Source organism: Cebus imitator, unplaced genomic scaffold (genome assembly GCF_001604975.1).
Source record: "Cebus imitator isolate Cc_AM_T3 unplaced genomic scaffold, Cebus_imitator-1.0 Scaffold58, whole genome shotgun sequence".
NCBI lineage: Eukaryota > Metazoa > Chordata > Mammalia > Primates > Cebidae > Cebus > Cebus imitator.
The window spans coordinates 1,037,515-1,058,251 of record NW_016107373.1 but is presented as its reverse complement, the minus strand read 5'-3'; the positions used below and the strand labels follow the sequence as shown (position 1 = coordinate 1,058,251).

The 20,737-nt window shown below is 49.2% G+C and overlaps 2 protein-coding genes across 2 annotated transcripts in view; one reads left to right on the top strand and one right to left on the bottom strand.

Moving 5' to 3' along the window:
- The window catches only part of ARHGAP1 (Rho GTPase activating protein 1), a 24,734-nt gene extending 22,384 nt beyond the window's left edge, over positions 1 to 2,350 (bottom strand). The window contains exon 1 of the mRNA XM_037738891.1: positions 2,224 to 2,350. The gene's annotated coding sequence lies outside the window, so the exon portion shown is untranslated. The remainder of the gene's footprint in view (positions 1 to 2,223) is intronic.
- A 91-nt stretch (positions 2,351 to 2,441) lies between these two features.
- On the top strand, positions 2,442 to 8,171 carry ZNF408 (zinc finger protein 408). The gene is made up of 6 exons (XM_017529284.2): positions 2,442 to 2,536; positions 2,635 to 2,771; positions 3,071 to 3,348; positions 4,383 to 4,444; positions 4,673 to 4,932; positions 6,627 to 8,171. Exons 2-6 carry the CDS (start codon positions 2,720 to 2,722, stop codon positions 8,120 to 8,122), a joined length of 2,148 nt encoding a protein of 715 aa, XP_017384773.1. The 5' UTR covers positions 2,442 to 2,536; positions 2,635 to 2,719; the 3' UTR covers positions 8,123 to 8,171.
- Positions 8,172 to 20,737: the final 12,566 nt, after the last annotated feature.

Here is a 20,737-nt window from a genome sequence, read left to right as displayed (position 1 = left end):
AAAAAAAAAAAAAAAAAAAGGAAGGAGCAGCTGGGAGCAGGGGTAGCTGTGAGGGAGGGAGAAGGACACCATCTAAAAGGGACCTGAACTTGAACTCCACCTCTTTTCCAGTAACTGCTCTTCTACTCTGTCAATTCTTCCAGATGTGACCTCCCTCAATGCCCCACATCACCTCCTTTCCCAGCATAACTAAGCCCAGTTGTTCCCATCTCCCAGCCAGACTGGCCCCTCCCATCACCCTCCAACCCACAGCAGTTACCTTCTCTGAGCCCGGAAGTTGAACTCCCATTCAGTGGGAGGGTGAGGAAGCTAGCACAGGGAAATTCTAACATCAAGTAGTAGAAATGAAGTATCCTGGCTGTTTAAGACACCAGCCACCCACAAGCCTGCTCTAATCTGTGCAAAATACACCCAACTCTGAGATTAATTTTTCCATTCTCAGAAGGTAAACCGTTACAAAAATCTTTTTTTTTTTTTTTTTTGAGACAGAGTCTTGCTCTGTTGCCCAGGTAATAGAGCGAGACTCTATTAGTGGTGCAATCTCGGCTCATTGCAACCTCCGCCTCCCGGGTTTCAGTGATTCTCCTGCCTTAGCCTCCCTAGTAGCTGGGATTACAGGCATCTGCCACCACATCTGGCTAATTTTTGTATTTTTAGTAGAGATGGGGTTTCACCATGTTGGCCAGCTGGTCTCGAACTCCTGACCTCTGGTGATCTGCCCGCCTTGGCCTCCCAAAGTGCTGGAATTACAGGCGTGAGCCACACCACCCAGCCCATTACAAAAGTCTTAAGGATCACCTTAGGCAATCACTTTTTGGAAGCTGTAGATTTTTCTGAAACTGGTAACATCTGCGGACGTTTTCCCTAAGAAAAGTTAGTAGATGCATGCAATTTTAAGAGGTTCATACACCTTCTGAGAATCACCATTTAAGAACTTCTGGCCCATTCAGAATAACACCTGATATACAGTAGATGATGCTATTTGTTGAATAACTGAACCAATTAATTCATCTCCTAAGTGAAGAAGGGAACGCATACTTATTGAGGGCCTATATAGGACCATGAACTGGGGACATAAACTCAACCTCACAATAGCACTGATGAGGCATGTTCTACTAAGCCCATTTTACAGTGAGGAAAGTGAGGACCAGAAAAAAATAAGCCAATTGCTGAGGGTCATACAATCAGCAGAGGCAGGGCTTTAATCCATGTCTGTCTGTAGTGGTTTCTGGGGGAGGATCAGCACCTAAACAATTACCTAAGTGGCTGTCATTCATGCAATTCTCAAGGTTCAGAGAGGTGCCACAAAAGAGCAAACTAAAGCCTCTCACCTAATCTTCTCTTTTACACAGAACATAGCAACTTGAAGTCATATTCTCATGGGGCATGATGGCTCACACCTGCTCCCAGCACTTTGGGAGGCCGAGGCAGGTGGACCACGAGGTCAGGAGTTCAAGACCAGCCTGGCCAATATGGTGAAACCCCATCTCTACTAAAAATACAAAACTGAACCAGGTGTGGTGGCACGACCCTGTTGTCCCAGCTACTAGAGAGGCTGAGGCAGACGAATCACTTGAATCTGGGAGGCAGAGGTTGCAGTGAGCCAAGATCACACCACCGAGACTACATCTCAAAAAAAAAAAAGAAAAAAAAAGAAAATCATATTCTCAGTGTTGGAATCGGCCTTCTAGTTGCAGCTCCATAATTACAAAAACCCAAATCCCACCACAATACAACAGCAATTACAACTCTCAACTGCAATTATGTTTGCACACAGCTTCACGGTTTACAAAGCCCATGTTGCGTTTTGCAATTATCCCATTTCACAGATTAAGAAGTTGAACTGAAATCGTGGCCTAATAGGTGGCAGGGAGGAATACTTCCCTCAAATTTCTTGTTCTTAGTGCTTTGCCAGATCAAATCTGGGAGTTTTCCCCCTCCTGCCGGCTTGCTGGATGACAGCGATCTGGCCTGGACTTTCCCCTGGGGAGTACTTTCTCCAGAAAGAAGGTAGCGAAAATGGTAAAGTCCACTTATTGCAGGCGCCAAAATGGGGCAGAAACCCTGCAAGAAGGCCAGGCCTCTGAGCCCAATTCCACCCCTGTCCCCCTCCTTGGATCTGCTCGGGTCCTCCCCATCCGGACCCCATCCCTTCGGACGACCTGGCCAGCTCCTTTCCTTTCCCCCTCCCCACCGGGGGAGACCCCGCGGCCAGCAGCTCACCGCACTCGGGCACTGCTCCCTCTGCCACGCCTGTCAAAGCTCGGCAAACATCCGGCTCCGAGGTGGAACGGGAACCGCCCCCTCCCGTTCTCCTCGGTCCCCAACCACTTCCGCCACACCTCCAACCCACTTCCGGCTCCAAACATGGCCTTTCCAGGAGCCCCGCCCACTTCCTGCACTTGCCCGCCTAAGTGCCCACCTCGGGGATGTAACAGCATAACTGTCCGACTCGTCACTCCCAAAAAGAGGTGGCTGGAACAATTAGTTCCGCTTTACTAGATACTCGAACCCTGGTGGACCTCCGGAATGCTAGGTTCGTACTTCTCTCAGACAGAATTCTGCCTCCCCAGTACTCCCAAATTCCCAGTCCTTTGCACCAATGAGGTCTGACTCTGAGGCTTCTTTCCTGAGAAGAAATTTGGAAGTCCAAGACTGTTTCCTGGAGGAGCTGAGAAGAGGACGTTCACTTCCGGCGGAGGAGGCTTTCTGACCCGGAATGGAGGAGACGGAGGAGCTGCTCTTGGAGGGGAAGAAGGCGCTGCAGCTCGGTGAGTGACCTGTGATGTCTGCGACCCTCAGCTCTGGCCCAGATGGATCTGATACTCTAAGGTCAACTCTCTCCTCAGTCTCCTCTCCTCCCGATCCCAGGATCCTCTGGTGCCCTCAGAGTCGCTGGGGCCTTCTGAAGAGCCCTTGAGCCCCCTCAAACTTTTCAGGGCCTCCCTTAGAGCCCTCACCCATCCCTCGGGCTCCGCAGGCCCACCTGGACCTGCGGTTTCCTCCCACACCTTTCTCCACCCCACGCCTTCTTGGGCGGCTCCCTCACCCTCTTCCCTTTTCCCTGCAGCCCCCGAGTCGCGCCTGGGCCTGGACTTAGGATGGAACCCCTCCGGAGAAGGCTGTGCGCCGAGCCTCAAGGACGTCCCACTCAGGCCGAGCCGAGCCCTCTTCGCTTTAAAGAGCCTCCCCCGGGGCTTGGCCCTTGGCCCCTCACGCGCCAAGGAACAGCGCTTGGGGGTCTGGTGTGTCGGGGAGCCCCTGCAGCCCGGCCTGCTCTGGGGGCCGCTGGAAGAGGAGTCTGTCTCCGAGGAGAAGGGCAAGGGACTCAAGCCACGGCCGGAGGAGGTATTGAAATATGTAGAGCGGCTGCTCTCCGCCATTGAAAATGTAGGGGAGGTTTGGACATTTCTAAACAGCTCTTCAGTTCGAAGAAAGAGTATTTCAGGAGATAGGAGATGGTCTTGTCCCTTCTCTCCAGACTGTCTCCTCCTCTCAGCAGTAGTAGTTAAGGAATCGAGATTTGAAAAGTTGTTGAAAGCTGGGTTCGTATAGTGTCAGCAGTGACGAAAGTCAAGATCTAAGATTTTTGGAATTAAGAAAGCATGGGATCAAATTCCAGCCTTGTCACCTAACTCGTTAAATTACGTGCCTCATTTAAGTCAACTGTGAAACAAAGCAATGGCTCTCTTGGGATTATATGGAGGCCCTGATTAAATAGTGCAGATAAAGGGTTTCACTGCACAATAAGTACCGTTTTGTTTATTTACTTATTTATTTTTTCTTAGACAGTCTTGCTTTTTTGCCCAGGCTGGAGTACAGTGGCACGATTTCACCTTACTGCAGCCTTCATCTTCCAGGTTCAAGTGATTTTCATGCCTCAGCCTCCCGAGTAGATTGAGATTACAGTTGTCTGCCACCACACCCAGCTAATTTTTGTATTTTTAGTAGAGACAGGGTTTCACCATGCTGGTCAGGCTGGTCTCAAACTCTTGGCCTCAAGTAACCCACCTGCCTGGACCTTCCAAAGTGCTGGGATTACAGGCGTGAGCCACTGTGCCTGGCCCAATAAGTGCCATTTTAAAAAGCTGGTGTTCCTTATTAGTTTTTCTGTTTAGTACTCATTGGAAGACAGTAATGTGTTCAATTTAGTAATTCTGCACACCCTTGGGAGGGAGGTAAGGAGACAGACTTTTTGGTCTTTGTTAAATGAAGAATCAGACAGCACTCTCCTGTTAGAGGTAGAACCAGAGGCTTCTAACCTTCCAGGAGTTTCATCTTAAATTTGTTCCAGGAAGGTTTCATCTGTTTGTTTGTGTTTTTTTTCCCCCAAACAACCCCCTCAAACACATTTGAGAAGGACTTTTGTTGGCTTATTTCAGAACCTGCCATTAGGCCCATGGGGAGACGTGCATGCCTGTGAGCAGAGTTCTGGCTGGACTAGGTAAGTTAGAGGAGAGTGTGTCATGAATACTTGTTCCTTTGAGGCTTTCTGTTATGGCTTGGGTTGGAACCCAGTGCTGACTGTCATTCCCTACCCAGTGTTCTTTTGTAGTGAATGCTCCAAAGGCATGGCGTCCTTTAGGACCCGGACTGCCTGGGGACTGGGGCTTTCAGGGAAGACCACTTGACTAGTGAGCATCTCCTAGGTGGCTCTTACTTTGCTTTGCAGCTTGGTACAGCAGGGCAGGCTGGAGAGTGAGGGAAATGTGGCCCCAGTGCGGATCAGCAAGCGGCTCCATCTGCAGGTGTACCAGGTGGTGCTGCCCGGCTTTGAGCTGCTGCTGTGGCCCCGGCTTTCCTCTGAGGACCCAAGTCTCGCCCAGCCTGGGCTGGACAGAGAGGCAGCTGTAGCAGTCGTGACAGAAGTGGAGTCTGCTGTACAGCAAGAAGTGGCCTCCCCGGGGGAGGATACAGCAGAACCTTGCACAGGTATGTGTCAAGTAAATGCTGATTCCCCAGCAATTTCCCTACCAAAACAACCTGTTGATAAGACAAAGCAGAGTTCATGGCTCATTGCGATAAGGAAGGATGCTACAGAGTCTTAGTAGCTTTTTTTTTTTTTTTTTTAAGCAGAGTTTCACTCTGTTGCCCAGGCTGGGGTGTAGTGACGCTGTCTCGGCTCGCTGCAACCCGCCTCCCAGGTTCACGCGATTCTCCTGCCTCAGCCTCCTGCATAGCTGGGATTACAGGTGCACGCCACCACACCTGGCTAATTTTTGTATTTTTAGTAGAAATGGGGTTTCACCAGGGTGGCCCGGCTGGTCTTGAACTCCTGACCTTGTGATCCACACACCTCGGTCTCCCAAAGTGCTAAGATTACAGGCTTGAGCCACTGTGCCTGGCCCTTAGTAACTTTTCAAAATCTGATTTAAGGTGCATCGTTCAACATGGGATAGGAGGGTGGGCATTGATGAGTATTGGGTAAGGATTATGACTGAATAGCTTAGGGTTGGTAGATACAGCAAGGCTAGAATTTTCAGGCAAGGGACAGTCTTGGACTATAAATTGTCATTCAGTGCTTTCTGATGAAGAGCAATGGGTCTTCTTTGGAATAATAGTACAGGTGTTTGTAACTTTCACCTTCCTAAGAGCTTCCTGGAAGAGTAAGGGAGTAAGCTTCATACGTACAGGGTTTTCAGTCTCACATGTTTCTTCTTTCCAGTGTGGGGGTTCTTTTATTTTACAGATGAACTAGGGTGGGAAGGGGGTCTTTCTTTTTTTTGAGACTGAGTGTTGCTGTTATCAGCCCGGGCTGGAGTGCAGTGGTACAATCTCAGCTCACTGCAACCTCCACCTTCCGGGTTCCAGCAGTTCTCCTGCCTCAGCCTCTAGAGTAGCTGAGATTACAGGCACGTGCCACCACTCCTGGCTATTTTTGCATTTTTAGTAGAGATGGGGTTTCACCATGTTGGCCAGGCTGGTCTTGAACTTCTGACTTCAGGGGATCCACTTGCCTTGGCCTCCCAAAGTGCTGGGATTATAGGCATGAGCCACCACCCCTGGCCTTTTTTTGAGATGAAGTTTCATTCTTGTTGCTCAGGCTGGAGGGCAATGGCATAGTCTCGGCTTACTGCAGCCCTCCCCTCCCGGGTTCAAGTGATTCTCCTGCCTCAGCCTTCCAAGTAGCTGGGATTACAGGTGTGCACCACTATGCCTGGCAATTTTTTTTTTTTTAATTTTTAGTAGAGACAGGGTTTCACCATGTTAGCCAGGCTGGTCTTAAACCCCTGACCTCAAGTGATCTGCCTGTCTCGGCCTCCCAAAGTGCTTGGATTACAGGCATGAGACACCATGCCTGGCCGGAAGGGGGTCTTGAATCACATCCTAAATATGTATCTCCAGAGGGTGAACAAGGGGATCCTTCATCTGGGATGGCCTTACTCTAGTGATGATCCAGGTGGCCGGGGCACCACGGCTCTCAGGAGTGTTTCTCCAGGAGGCGCCTACGGCTGGACAGGATGATAAATAGAGTAGGTACCTCATGCTTTAGGGAAGAGATTGATATCCTTGCTCCTTCTGAGGCTCAGGGACTGGGTGGGAGAAAACATCTGTTCCTGTAATTTTCTGGTAACACCACTTGCACTGAAGCTCCCTAACCCCAGCACCCCATTCTTGCCTTGCAGATCCTGGTTCACAGTCACCCCCTGGCAACCAAGCAGAGAGTGTGGTGAGCCCTGGACTTCAGCTCCCCACCCAGGACCAACTTTCCAAGGATAGCCAGCCTCTTGGCCCCTTGCTTCAGGATGGTAACGTGGATGAGGAATACCCACCCCAGGCACAGATTCCACCTGAACTTCAGAGCAACTCTGCTACCCAGCAGGACCCAGATGGCAGTGAAGCCAGTTTCTCATCTTCTGCCAGGGGCACCCAGCTGCATGCCTACCTAGCCAAGAAGTTACATAGCCCCAGTGATCAGTGCCCACCCAGAGCAAAGACCCCAGAGCCTGGCTTCCCTGCACTCTCCCAGAGCCCTCCTTGCCCAGCAGGAAGCTCCCCAAAGCAGGGGCGACGGTACCGGTGTGGGGAGTGTGGCAAGGCATTTCTGCAACTGTGCCACCTAAAGAAGCACGCGTTTGTGCACACAGGCCACAAGCCCTTTCTTTGCACTGAGTGTGGCAAGAGTTACAGTTCAGAGGAAAGCTTCAAAGCTCACACACTGGGCCACCGCGGGGTGCGGCCCTTCCCCTGCCCGCAATGTGACAAGGCCTATGGCACCCGGCGAGACCTCAAAGAGCACCAGGTGGTACATTCAGGTGCCCGGCCCTTTGCTTGTGACCAGTGTGGCAAGGCCTTTGCCCGCCGGCCCTCCCTGCGGCTGCATCACAAGACCCACCAGGTGCCAGCTGCCCCTGCCCCTTGCCCATGCCCTGTGTGTGGGCGGCCCCTGGCCAACCAGGGCTCCCTGCGGAACCATATGAGGCTCCATACAGGAGAAAAGCCCTTCCTGTGCCCACACTGTGGCCGGGCATTCCGCCAGCGGGGCAACCTGCGTGGGCACTTGCGGCTCCACACTGGGGAGCGTCCTTACCGCTGCCCACACTGTGCAGATGCCTTCCCCCAGCTGCCTGAACTGCGGCGCCATCTCATCTCCCACACCGGGGAGGCCCACTTGTGTCCCGTTTGTGGCAAGGCTCTCCGAGACCCCCACACGCTCCGAGCTCATGAGCGCCTGCACTCTGGAGAGAGGCCCTTTCCCTGTCCCCAGTGTGGCCGTGCTTACACGCTGGCCACCAAGCTGCGGCGCCATCTCAAATCTCACTTGGCGGACAAACCCTACCGCTGCCCCACCTGTGGCATGGGCTACACCCTCCTGCAGAGCCTCAGGCGTCACCAGCTCAGTCACCGGCCCGAGGCGCCATCCAGCCCACCCTCTGTGCCTTCTGCTGCTTCTGGGCCCACTGTGGTGCTCCTGCAGGCTGAGCCACAACTGATGGACACACCCAGAGAGCAGGACGTCTCCCCTGTCAGGGATGTTGTGGAGGTCACCATTTCAGAGAGCCGAGAGAAGTGCTTCGTGGTGCCAGAGGATCCGGGCGCTGCCCCCGGCCTGGTGCTAATTCATAAGGACCTGGGCTTCAGCACCTGGGCGGAGGTGGTGGAGGTGGAGACAGGCACCTGACACCTTCGCCTTCTGACATGGCTCCATAAAGCCCTGTGCTTTCTCGCTGTGTGTCTGCATCTTCTTTCTTGGGGTTTCCTGGTAGGGATTAGAGTCTACTGTGAGAGACAGGTCAAGGACTTCCTTCCTGCTTAGGAACCACCAAATCGTGTTCCAAGCCTACTAGGTGAGACCTCTTCTGAAGTAGAGATCTTTGTATTGACATCAGTAGAGCTTGCTCTGCTTCCCTCCCTAGGAATGCCGCAGGGCACGTGCTGCTACAGGCAACCAATGAGGCAGTGGTCATTGGCAGCGCTACTGCTGCCTGAGTGCTTCACGCTGGGATGGTCATACCCATGGAGCTCCTTGAGGACAGGCACTTCAATTTGGAAGCAAACTGAATGGCTTTTAACACTGAACACCTTGGGAGGTGGCTAGGGCCAGATCTGTGCCCTCTGTGTGCCTGGTCTAAAGGCAGCCCTGTTCAGGGAAGGACGTATTTTGCGTCTACTGTGCCCTGGACTGTGCTAGGTACTGGGACACAGCTATGAACATGGCAGTCAGAGGCACTACCCTTTACTGATCCACCTATGCCAGGGACAGGGAGGCAGAAATCGATGAAAGTTGAAAGGGGCAGAGCTGGGTACTGTGAACTTGTTTAGTAGGGCAATTTAATGTGGCCTGGGGTGCCAGGGAAGACGTCCCTAAGAAGGATAATGCGTAGCCCTTACTGTGGACCGGTGCTTTATATAATCCTCATAACAACCTTATGAGGTAGGAGTGTTTTTTTTTTTTTTTTCTACAGATCAGGAAACTGAGGAGCAAAGAGCTTTAAGTATCCTGCCCCAGGTCACGGTGCTATGAGTGGGTTGAGATTCCAGCCCACAGAACCTCGAGCTGGAGTCAGGCTCTTTGCCGCTGCGCTCTCCTGTCCCATGTTTCAGCTGTGGCTGGATGGACGTGGAGGTGGGAGGGGAGGTGGTGAGAGACTGGTGGGTCTGAGCTACTGGGACCAGCATGGCCAGGTGGGGGAAACATGAAGAGGGAGGAGGGCTAGATCACACAGGACCACAGCTCAGGAGTTTGAACTTTATTTTCGGGACATTGAGGAGCACTTAGAAGGGTTTTGAACAGGGGATAACAGGATCCAAATTGGATTTGAAAAGACAACTAGGAAATGGATTGGAAAGCAAAGTGCAGTTGTGGGTAAGTCAATTAGGAGTCCCCAACTCTGGGAGGCCAAGATGGGAGGATCACTTGAGCCCAGGAGTTCGAGACCAGCCTGGGCAACAAAGCCAGGAGTGGTGACATGCACTTGTGGTCTCAGCTACTCAGGAAGCTCATGGAGGAGGATTGCCTGAGCCCAGGAGGTTGAGTGTGCAGGGTGGCTGGGCATAGGGTGGTAGCTGTGGACCTGCAGAGACGTGGAATCATTCATCCAGCGGATGTTTACTAAGTGCTTCCTGAATGCAAGCTGTTAGGGATGTAGCAGTGACTGTCATTTTTGTGTCCACATAGCTTACCTAGTGTGGAAAGAAAGATGACAAATTCATGTCAGATGATAAAAGTGTTAGACGTGTTAAAAGTAATGCAGGGTGGCCAGGTGCCGTGGCTCATGCCTGTAATCCCAACTCTCTGGAAGGCCAAGATGGGAGGATCACTTGAGCCCAGGAGTTCGAGACCAGCCTGGGCAACAAAGCCAGGAGTGGTGACATGCAATTGTGGGCTCAGCTACTCAGGAAGCTCATGGAGGAGGATTGCCTGAGCCCAGGAGGTTGAGTCTGCAGTGAGCCGTGATCAAGCCACTGTACTGTGGCTGGGGTGACAAAGAATGGGAGTGGGATTTACATACAGAAGGCAGTCAGCAAAGGCCTCTGAGAGCAAGGCTTAAGCAGAGGCTTGAATAATAGAGGAGGATGTCAGGGACCAGCTAGATTCTGAACGGGGCACAGTGAGGCCAAGCCCAGTGTGGATAGCAGGAGCCGGGAGACCAAGACAGCACAGGACCAATGAGGTCAGAGAGGCACTGCGGAGGCCAGCGTTAGGGCTGTGGCTGCGTGGATATGTGTTCCAGGAGGCACAAGTGACATGATTCAAACAGTGGAGAAGAGGGAGATCTGACTCAAGTTTTCTTTTTTTTTAAATTTTTATTTTTTGGTGGTGGGGAGCAGAGATGAGGGGAACCTCGTAGCTAGGTTCTGCCAAAGCCCTGCCCACTTTTTTTTTGGGGGGGGGGATGGAGATTTGCTCTGTCTCCAGGCTGGAGTGAAGTGGCATAATCTTGGCTCACTGCAACATCCACCCCCGGGTTCAAGTGATCCTTCCACCTCAGCCTCCTGACTAGCTGGGATTATAGGTGCCCACCACCATGCCTGGCTAATTTTTGTATTTTTCTTAGAGACATTTTTTCACCATGTTGACCAGGCTGGTCTTGAACTCCTGACCTCAGGTGATCCACCCACCTGCCTTGGCCTCCCAAAGTGCTGAGATTATAGGCTTAAGGCACCATGCCCGGCCTCAAGGTTTCTAAAGTAAGTAGGTATCGGTGGGACCTGGGATAATTATGATTTGGGCTTGGGATGAATTCTGAGTTTGAAGTGCCTGTGGGAGGGACCACAGATAAGCAATTGGAAATACAAGCCTGGAAAGGAAAGTTGGGGTTAGAGGGAGCATCACAGGGGTCCCTACCAAATAGGTGGTCGCTAGGGCTGGGGGAGCGGGGGGAGAATCCTGTAGGGGACGAGGGAAAACTTCCCTTTGCTCTCTGAAGATTTGCTGAAAAAGTGACAAAAGGCAGATTAATAAGCAAATTAATAGAGAAGGCATACGGATACATTAGTGTGCACAGCAGTCTTACAAAATGTAAGATTTCGAAGAAATGATCAAATAGTTGACAGCTTTGTACTATTTTGAGGGAGCTCAGAGCAGGGCCCAGAACAGTTTATGGTGGTGAATCAGGAAATGGTGGCAAGACAGGTGGTGAGAGGGAGAGAAGAGAAGGCCTGGCCAGCAAAGAGGGTCTCAGGATGTAAATGAAATGTCACATGTAGCAGCCATCAGAAGGGATAAATGTTTCCATCAGACCTTTAAAGGCGTCAGACTTGGCTGGGCATGATGGCTCACACCTGCAATTCTAGAACTTTGGGAGGCCAAGGCAGGAGGATTGCTTGAACTCAGGGGTTGGAGACCAGCCTGCAAACTCCAGCACCACTATAAACATTAGCTGGGTGTGGTGGTGCGCACCTGTGATCCCAGCTACTGGGGAGGCTGAGGCATGAGAATCACTTGAACCTGGGAGGCAGAGTCTGTAGTGAGCCAAGATCGCGCCACTGCGCTCCAGTCTGAGCGACAGAGCAAAACTGTCTCAAAAAAAAAATTTCCATCTTAAAGGTGTCAGACTCAGACTCTCAGTCAATCTTTTCTAGATCTGGACAAGGGAGGGCTCAGAGAAGGCCTGGCTGCATCCAAGTAGTGTTTTTGTTGTTGTTTGTTTGTTTTGAGAGGCAGTCTCTCTCTCTTGTTGCCGAGGCTGGAGTGCAATGTCACGACCTTGGCTACTGCAACCTCCACCTCCCGGGTTCAAGTGATTCTGCCTCAGCCTCCCAAGCAGCTGGGATTACAGGTGACTGCCACCACGCCTGGCTAACTTTTTGTATTTTTAGTAGAAACGGGGTTTCACCATGTTGGCCAGGCTGGTCTTGAACTTCTGATCTCAAGTGATCCGCCCACCTCAGCCTCCCAAAGTGCTGGGATTACTGCACCCGGTCCCTTCGGTTTTCTCTGCAGATGCCAATCTCCCCACACACAGGACAGTTTTTCAGCTATTGCATTTCCAGCCTTCCTGAATAGCCATCTTGAGCTATATCAAAGAATTATATTGTGGGGTGAAATATTTTGGTTTCCTTCAATACAGAGAGAAGGGAGAAAGACCAAGGCCAGGGTGATCCAATGCTTCAGGTTCAGTGACAGGAGGTAGGCTCATCAGGGGACACTACAAATCAGCACCCAACAAAAGAGAAAAGCCTACAGTGTGTGCCATTGAAGCTGATGGAAGAGTTTCATCAAGTGGGATGTGGTCAGCATTGTCCATTGCTGTTGAGATTGCTGAAGTTTCTGGAAGTCATTGACAAGCTAAGGGAGAGCTGGGGGAAGCCAAATGGAATTCCCTTGAGGGGCAGGAGGCAAGAGAAATGGAAAAAACAGACTTGCTTGTTTTATAAACAGACTTGCTCTACTGTCCTGCAAAATAGGAATTGTGGTCCCTGTTTTACAGGTAAAGAAACTAAGGCTCAGAGAGGACGCCAAGATCACACCATCAGTCAGAGGCAAAGCCAGGATTTTTTTTTTTTTTTTTTTGAGACCCTGTCTCACTCTGCAGCGCAGGTTGAAGTGCAGTGATCTCCTCGGCTCACTCCACCTCCTCTTCCCAGGTTCAAGCAATTCTGCTTCAGCCTCCTGAGTAGCTAGGATTACAGGTGTGCGCCAACATGCCTGGCTAATTTTGTAGTTTTAGTAGAGATGGAGTTTTGTTTTGTTTTGTTTGAGACAGAGTTTTCACACTTTGCCCAGGCTGGAGTACAATGGCATGATCTCGGCTCACTGCCACCTCCCACCTCCCAGGTTCAAACGATTCTCCTGTCTCAGCCTCCTGGTAGCTGGGATTACAGGCGAGTACTACCACACCCAGCTAATGTTTTGTATTTTTAGTAGAGATAGGGTTTCACCTTGTTGGCCAGGCTGGTCTCAAACTCCCAACCTCAGGTAATCCACCCGCCCTGACCCCCTAAAGTGCTGGGATTACAGGTATGAGTCCCTGCACCTGGGCAATAGAAATGGAGTTTTGCCATGTTGGCCAGGCTGGTCTCCAACCCCTGATCTCAAGTGATCCACCTGCCTCTGTCTCCCAATGTGCTGGGATTACAGGCATGAGCCACCATGCCCAGCTGAAAGCCAGTATTCTAATGCGGTGGTTTTCTGGCTTCCCGGCATTTGACCACGATGTCACAGGCATCCCCGTGCCTCCTGGTTTGCCACTGACATTAACCCAGTTGCCTGCCCAATCTGAATAACTTCTTGGCAAAGCATAAGCCTAAAATTGTCCAAGGAGCGGGAGGACAGCAGGAAATCGTGGTGATCTGTGAAGAGAAAGGCCACACCATCCGAAGCCTGAGAAACAGCAGCTAAGATTAGTTTTTATTCTGCTACCCTGTGACTTGGACCGTACACGACTTCTTTTCAACTCCGGTCTCAGGCAGGGCCACTTCAACTCAGGACTGTTCAGCAGTATCTGGCTAGTGTTTTAAGCATCCTGGGGACACACTCCTTGCTTGAAATTGAATTGTGCAGGGAGTGGGGATGCTTTGGGCTCTTGGGGAGGCCTGTCAACACCCTACACACCCCCAGGCCAACAGCTGGGATGCTCACACTCCCTTTCTACATTGCCACACAGGTGGAGAATTTTTTTCTCCATTAAAGCCATCCCTGATACACAGCAGGGTCGGAACAGAGCCAACGGATTCAAAGGCAGGTGATTTGGGAGTCTCTGCTCTGCCAACATGCATGGCTCAAGTGAGAATGGGCATTACACAGCATCGCCCAAGCTCCTCATGTTACCGTTACCCATGAGAAAACAGAGGCCTCAACACAAGTCACTTGCCAAGGTCAGGAGACCAGTCAGTAGCAGACCCAGGACAGAATTCAGGCCTTCTGACTCTAATTTAGTGCTCTTCCAGCTCAAATAAAAGGCACACCATTCTTGGAAAGACTAATCACTAGAGTATTTTTTTCACTGAGGAAATATTTTCAGGAGTTCAAGGCTCAGTGAGCTATGATGATACTACTGCATTCTAGCCTGGGCAACACAGCAAGACACTGTCTCTAAATATATATTTGTTTCCCTCTGATTTCAATATAATTTTTATTTTATTTATTTTTGTTTATTTTTTGAGGCAGATTTTTTTTTTTTTTTTAGTCTGGAGCTCAGTGGCTCTTACCTCACTGCAACTTCTGCCTCCGGGGTTCAAGAAATTCTCCTGCCTCAGCCTCCCGAGTAGCTGGGATTACAGGTACCTGCCACCATGCCCAGCTAATTTTTGTATTTTTAGTATAGATGAGGTTTCACTATGTTAACCAGGCTGGTCTTGAACCCGATTTCAGGTGATCCACCTGCCTTGGCCTCCCAAAGTGCTGGGATTACAGGTGTGAGCCACCACACCTGGATTGGTTTTTCGGGGTTTTTAGTAGAGACGGGGTTTTAACATGTTGGCCAGGCTGGTTTTGAACTTCTGACCTCAAGTGATCCACCTGCCTCAGCCTCCCAAAGTGTTAGGATTACAGGTGTGAGCCACTGTGCCCGGCCTATTTATTTTATTATTATTTTTGAAACAGTCTCACTCTGTCACCCAGGATGAAGTGCTGTAGCATGATATTGGCTCACTGCAACCTCTGCCTCCCAGGTTCAAGCAATTCTCCTGCTTCAGCCTCCTGAGTAGCTGGAATTACAGGTGTGCACCATCATCCCCAGCCAATTTGGATATTTTTAGTAGAAAATACCAATTTTGGTATTTTCACCATGTTGGCCAGCCTGGTCTCAAGTGAGCCACCCTCCTTGGTCTCCCAAAGTGTTGGGATTACAAGCATGCACCACTGCACCTGACCATAATATAATTTTTATTAATTATAATGTTGAAAGTCCCTTTATTCCATGCTTTTCCTCTCCTTCACTCCAGATAAGATCTTTTTTTTTTTTTTTTTCAGACGGAGTTTCACTCTCGTTACCCAGGCTGGAGTGCAATGGTGCGATCTCGGCTCACCGCAACCTCCGTCTCCTGGGTTCAGGCAATTCTCCTGCCTCAGCCTCCTGAGTAGCTGGGATTACAGGCGCGTGCCACCATGCCCAGCTAACTTTTTGTATTTTTAGTAGAGACGGGGTGTCACCATGTTGACCAGGATGGTCTCGATCTCTTGACCTCGTGATCCACCCACCTCGGCCTCCCAAAGTGCTGGGATTACAGGCTTGAGCCACCGCGCCCAGCCTGATAAGATCATTTTTAATGATTTTGTGTAATACTGAATTTGGATGCTTCTCCTTGCTATAGGACAGAGACACTAAGAGAATGTTGCTGGAGCCTTTTCACAGATGCAAGTCAGTCCACGCAGTGTCTACAGCTGCTGAGCCCAAAGTCAGAAATCGGGGGCCCGTCGAGGCTCTTCTGTCCTGATTTGCAACTTTACTAGTGCAAGAAGAATCTTAGAATAAAAAGCGGATGCTGTTCAGAGACCTTTGGACCCGGCAAGTCATCACAGATCATAAAGAGTTCCACCTTTAGACATGTTGAGATGTGGGTTGGGGTTCTGACCTTGACTAGCTGCATCAACTTGGGCAAGTCACTTTGCTTCTCTGTGCCTCAGTTTCCTCATCCATAAAATGGGGATAAATATAGTACCTACCTCATAAGTCCTACCTACCTGGTAAATGGTGAGCAATTACTAAATTGTAGGCCTAGTGTCTGTAATCCCAGTGCTTTTGGAGAAGAAGGTAGGGGAATCACTTGAAGCCAGGAGTTAGAGACCAGCCTGACCAACATAGTGAGACTGTGTTTCTATAAAATAATTTTAAAAACTTAGCCTGGCACGGTGGTGCATGCCTGTAGTCGCAGCTACTTGGGAGGCTGAGTCAAGAGGCTTGCTTGAGTCCAGGAGTTCAAGGTTGCAGTAAGTTGTGATTGCACCACTGCACTCCAGCCTGGGCGACAGCATGACCCTGTCTCTAAACATATAAAATTAGGCAGTGTGCAGTGGCTTACGCCTGTAATCCAGCACTTTGGGAGGCCAAGGCAGGCAGATCACTTTGAGCACAGGAGTTTGAGACCATCCTGGGCAACATGGTGAAACCATGTATCTACTAAAAATACAAAAATTAGCTAGGCAAGGTGGTGTGTGCCTGTAATCCCAGCTACTTGGGAGGCTGAGGTAGGAGAATTGCTTGAACCCAAGCTACTGGGGAGGCAGAGGTTGCAGTGAGCCAAGATTGTGCCACTTCACTCCAGCCTGGGTGACAGAGTGAGACTCCCATCTCAATAAATAAATACATAAAAATATAAAATTTTAAAAAAATTTAAAAAACAAGCTGGGCATGGTGGCACATGCCTGTATTCCCAGCTACTCAGGAGGCTGAGGTGAGAGGATCACCTGAGCCAGGAGTTTAAGGCTACAGTGAGCTATGATCATGCCACCACACTCCAGCCTGCTCCACTCCAGCTTGGGCAACAGAGTGCTCCCCCATCTCAAAGTAAAATAAATAAAAATAAAAAATAAATTACTAAATTGTACTTAATAGTGTTGTCATCAGTCTTCCTAAATAGGAAGACAAGCAAAATTAAGGGACTTCACACGTGTCCTTAGGTATAGTCGTTTGGGGCAGGCCAGCCTCACCCACACAATAGTTCTCTACCTTAGGTGTGTGTTCTCTGGCTCAACTTTATGGTCCAGTGAGGTCATACTCTACCAGAATGTCAGGGGACAAGGATTGTGAGAGGAGAAAGTGTTGGTCTAAAGCAGGAGTCTGGGTTTCCATCCTGGCTCTTCCACAAATTCTGCATGACTGTCCCCACTCCATTTCCTCCATGACCACATAGAGATGGGGCAGTTGAATGAAATCAATGGTTCCCAATCTTGGCTCCACCATGGAACCATTTGCTAACATCTTTTTCTTTTATGGATCCCATATTTAAAAATATTTTTCCTAAATAGAAATGGACTTACTCATACTTTTTTTTTTTTTTTTTTTTTTTTTTGAGAGAGAGTCTCAGTCACCCAGGCTGGAGTGCAGTGGTGTGATCTCGGCTCACAGCAACCTTCGCCTCCTGGGTTCAAGTGATTCTCCTGCCTCAGCCTCCCAAGTATCTGGGATTATGGGCGCTCATCACCACACCTGGCTAATTTTTTTTTTTTTGTATTGTAGAGATAGAATGTCACCATGTTGGCCAGGCCGATTTCAAACTCATAACCTCAAGTGATCTGCCCACCTGGGCCTCCCAAACTGCTGATATTACAGGCGTGAGTCATCGTACCCGGCCAACTTACTCACATTTTCTAATCAAAATAGAAAACTGCTTAAGTCACTCTCTCCAGAAGAGCAAAACAAAAAAAGAAATAAAAAAAGAAAAAATGGAAAACTGCTGATTAAATTGAGAAAAACCTAAGATTATTAACCACCTAAAAAGAAAAAATTTCAGCCAAAAGGGAAAAAATTTCATTTTTATCTTAAGGCAAATTCACAGTTTTTGAGGATTTAACAAAATATATGCAGAAAGACAAGGCCACCCTTTAGCACGTACACGCGGCCCTCGGCTTGCAAACAGCTGGATTTAATAATATCTGGTCTTCCTTTGAGCCCTGAAATTCTCTAACAGTGTCTTAGAATATTTTTTTACTGTTCTCAGTGGTTATAGAGCTTTGCCTTACAATTTAGCGTTGGTCTTTACCCATGATTTCGTTTGATGCCAACTTGTTGAGCAGAAATGCACCCCCCGCCCCCAGCTTTGTTATGGCCTTGCTCTTAAAGGGAAAGAGTATTTGCTTTAAGGCCAGGTTCGTGGCTCACACCTGTAATCCCAGCACTTTGGAAGGCCGAGGTGGGCAGATCACCTGAGTCAGGAGTTGGAGATCAGCCTGGCCAGCATGGTAAAATCCTGTCTCTACCAAAAATACAAAAACTATTTGGGTATGGTAGTGCACACCTGTAATCCCAGCTACTCAGGAGGCTGAGGCAAGTAAATTGCTTGAACCTGGGAGGTGGAGGTTGTGATGAGCCAAGATCGTGCCACTGTATTCCAGCCTGGGAAACAGAGCAAGATTCCGTCCCCCCCCCCCGAAAAAAAGAATATCTGCTTCAAGTGTGCAGGCATGTGTTTGTGCCGAAAGGCAGGAATGCCAAACTTGGCTGTATGGTACCAACTGAGGCCAGCAGAGTTCCAAGGAGAATGAACGGTTTCCGCAGCTGGGGGCGCATATCAGACCCTGAAGACTAAGCACGTGCCGGGTCCCTTGTGTTCCTGCACCCATGGTGGGGCATTAAATACCTAACCTATATTTAAGTGTTTTCATTTGTCCAAAAAAATGTCTTTTTTTTTTGAGTCAGAGTCTTGCTCTGTCACCCAGGCTGGAGTGCAGTGGCACAATCTCGGCTCACTGCAGCTTCCACCTCCTTGGTTCAAGCGATTCTCCTGTCTCGGCCTCCCAAATAGCTGGGATTACAGGCATGCGCCACCATGCCCAGCTAATTTTTGTATTTTTAGTAGAGATGGGGTGTCTCCATGTTGGCCAGGGTGGTCTTGAACTCCTGTCCTCAAGTGCTCCACCGGACTAGGCCACCCAAAGTGTTGAGATTACAGGTGTGAGCCACCACACACGGCTCTCTTGTCCCTTCTTAAAATGAGTTGGCTATTTGTAAGCTGCTGATTTCTTTGGGACGTTTCCTCCATAAAGTTTTCATAAAGCATGAATGATTCCACCATTCTTCCACCAAAGCTTCACCATAAAGTTGTTTGTTCTTGCTTCAATTTTAGCAGATTTCATCTTGCTCTGATAGAGGCTCACTTCAAACTGATGTCTTATCTTTCTTAGTGCCTCAAACTGCATCCTGTTCACTCATGTTATAGCAAGTTAGTATGAGTTTATTATGGTGCAAAAAAATTTTTTTAATCCATGCAGTTTTTTTCATAATACACATTTTCCATGAAATTTTAGAAGACTTCTTGTGGATGTCTGTTGTTTAAATCACCCAGTTTACAGTATATATATATTTTTTGAGATTAAGTCTTGCTCTATCATCCAGGCTGGAAGGCAGTGGTACAATCTCGGCTTACTGCAACCTCACCTCTTTGGTTCAAGCAATTCTCCTGCCTCAGCCTCCCGATAGCTGGGATTACAGGTGCATGCCACCACGCCCAACTAATTTTTGCGTTTTTAGTAGAGACATGGTTTCACCATGTGGGACAGGCTGGTGTCAAACCAATGACTTCGTGATTGGCTTGCCTTGGCCTCCCAAAGTGCTGGGATAACAGGCGTGAGCCACTGCTTGGCCTACAGTAATTTTTATAGCATTCCATGCGAAGATAGCCATGCATGGGCATAAGAATGTCATAGACTCAGCAGGCCTACAACTGTGAGTAAAAGTCTGCAAAGAGGCCAGGTGCAGTGGCTTATGCTTATGATCCCAGCATTTTGGGAGGCCGTGGTGGGTGGATCACCTGAGGTCAGGAGTTCGAGATCAGCCTGGCCAACATGGTGAAACTCCATCTCTACTAAAAATACAAAAAATAACTGGGCGTGGTGGTGGGGTGAGCCATTGCACTCCAGCCTGGGCAACAGAGCGAGACTCCATCTCAAAAGAAAAATAAAGACCGGGCATGGTGGCTCACGCCTGTAATCCAAACACTTTGGAGGCCAAGGCGGGCGGATCACCTGAGGTCGGGAGTTCAAGACCAGCCTGACCAACACAGTGAAACCCCGTCTTTTTAAAAAATAAATAAATAAATAAATAAATAATGAAAAGTCTGCAAAGAGGCCAGTGTTATCTCAAACTTATTTAATTTTTTCAACAATACCTTTGTGAGGTGAATGTTGTTATAATACTGATGTTATAGATGGTGATACCAAGCACTGGACTCCTAAACCAGTGCTCTCTCTCCCTTTTTTTTTTTTAAACAGAGTCTCTGTCACCCAGGCTGCAGTGCAGTGACTCGATTTCAGCTCACTGCACCCTCTGCCTCCTGAGGTCAAGCAATTCTCATGCCTTAGCCTCCTGAATAACTGGAATTATAGGTGGCCTAGGCCTCAGTCTCCCGAGTAGCTGGGATTATAGGTGGCCCAGGTGGGCAGATCATGAGGTCAGGAGTTTGAGACCAGCCTGGCCAACATGGTGAAACCCCATCATTACTAAAAATACAAAAATTAGCCAGGCATGGTGGTCCATGCCTATAATCCCTACTCAGGGGCTGAGGCAAGAGACTCGCCTGAACCCAGGAGGTGGAGGTTTCAGTGAGCCGAGATTGCACCACTGCACTGCAGTCTGGCCAATAGAGTGAGACTCTGTCTCAAACAAACAAACATACACTTACATTATAACCCAGCAAATCCACTCCTAGGCATATACCCAACAGAAATAAGTGCTTATTTACCCCTGAAGATTTGTACAAGAATATTCATAGAAGCACTCTTCACAATAACCCCAAACTGAAAACATATCCAAACCCCCATCAACAGGTGAACAGCCCATAAAATGTGCTACGTTCATTCAGTGACACACCACAAAGCATTAGAAGAAAGGAACTCCTAACATGGACAGCATGCACGAATCTTAAAAACATGTTGAGCAGGCCAGGCATGGTGGCTCATGCCTGAAATTCCAGCACTTTGGGAGGCTGAGGTGGATGGATCACCTGAGGTCAGGAGTTTGAGACCAGCTTGGTCAACGTGGCAAAACCCCATCTCTACTAAAAATACAAAAATAATCCCAGTTACTTGGGAGGCTGAGGCAGGAGAATCACTTGAACAAGCAAGATGAAAGTTGCAGTGAGCCAAGATTCTTCCACTGCACTCCAGCCTGGGTGACAGAGCGAGACTCTATGTCCA

Coding starts and splice junctions, on each gene's coding strand:
- ZNF408 (XM_017529284.2), top strand. CDS start 2,720: ATGGAGGAGACGGAGGAGCTGCTCTTGGAGGGGAAGAAGGCGCTGCAG. Junction 3,349..4,382: donor TCAAGCCACGGCCGGAGGAG/GTATTGAAATAT, acceptor GGCTTATTTCAG/AACCTGCCATTAGGCCCATG. Junction 4,445..4,672: donor CAGAGTTCTGGCTGGACTAG/GTAAGTTAGAGG, acceptor TTTGCTTTGCAG/CTTGGTACAGCAGGGCAGGC.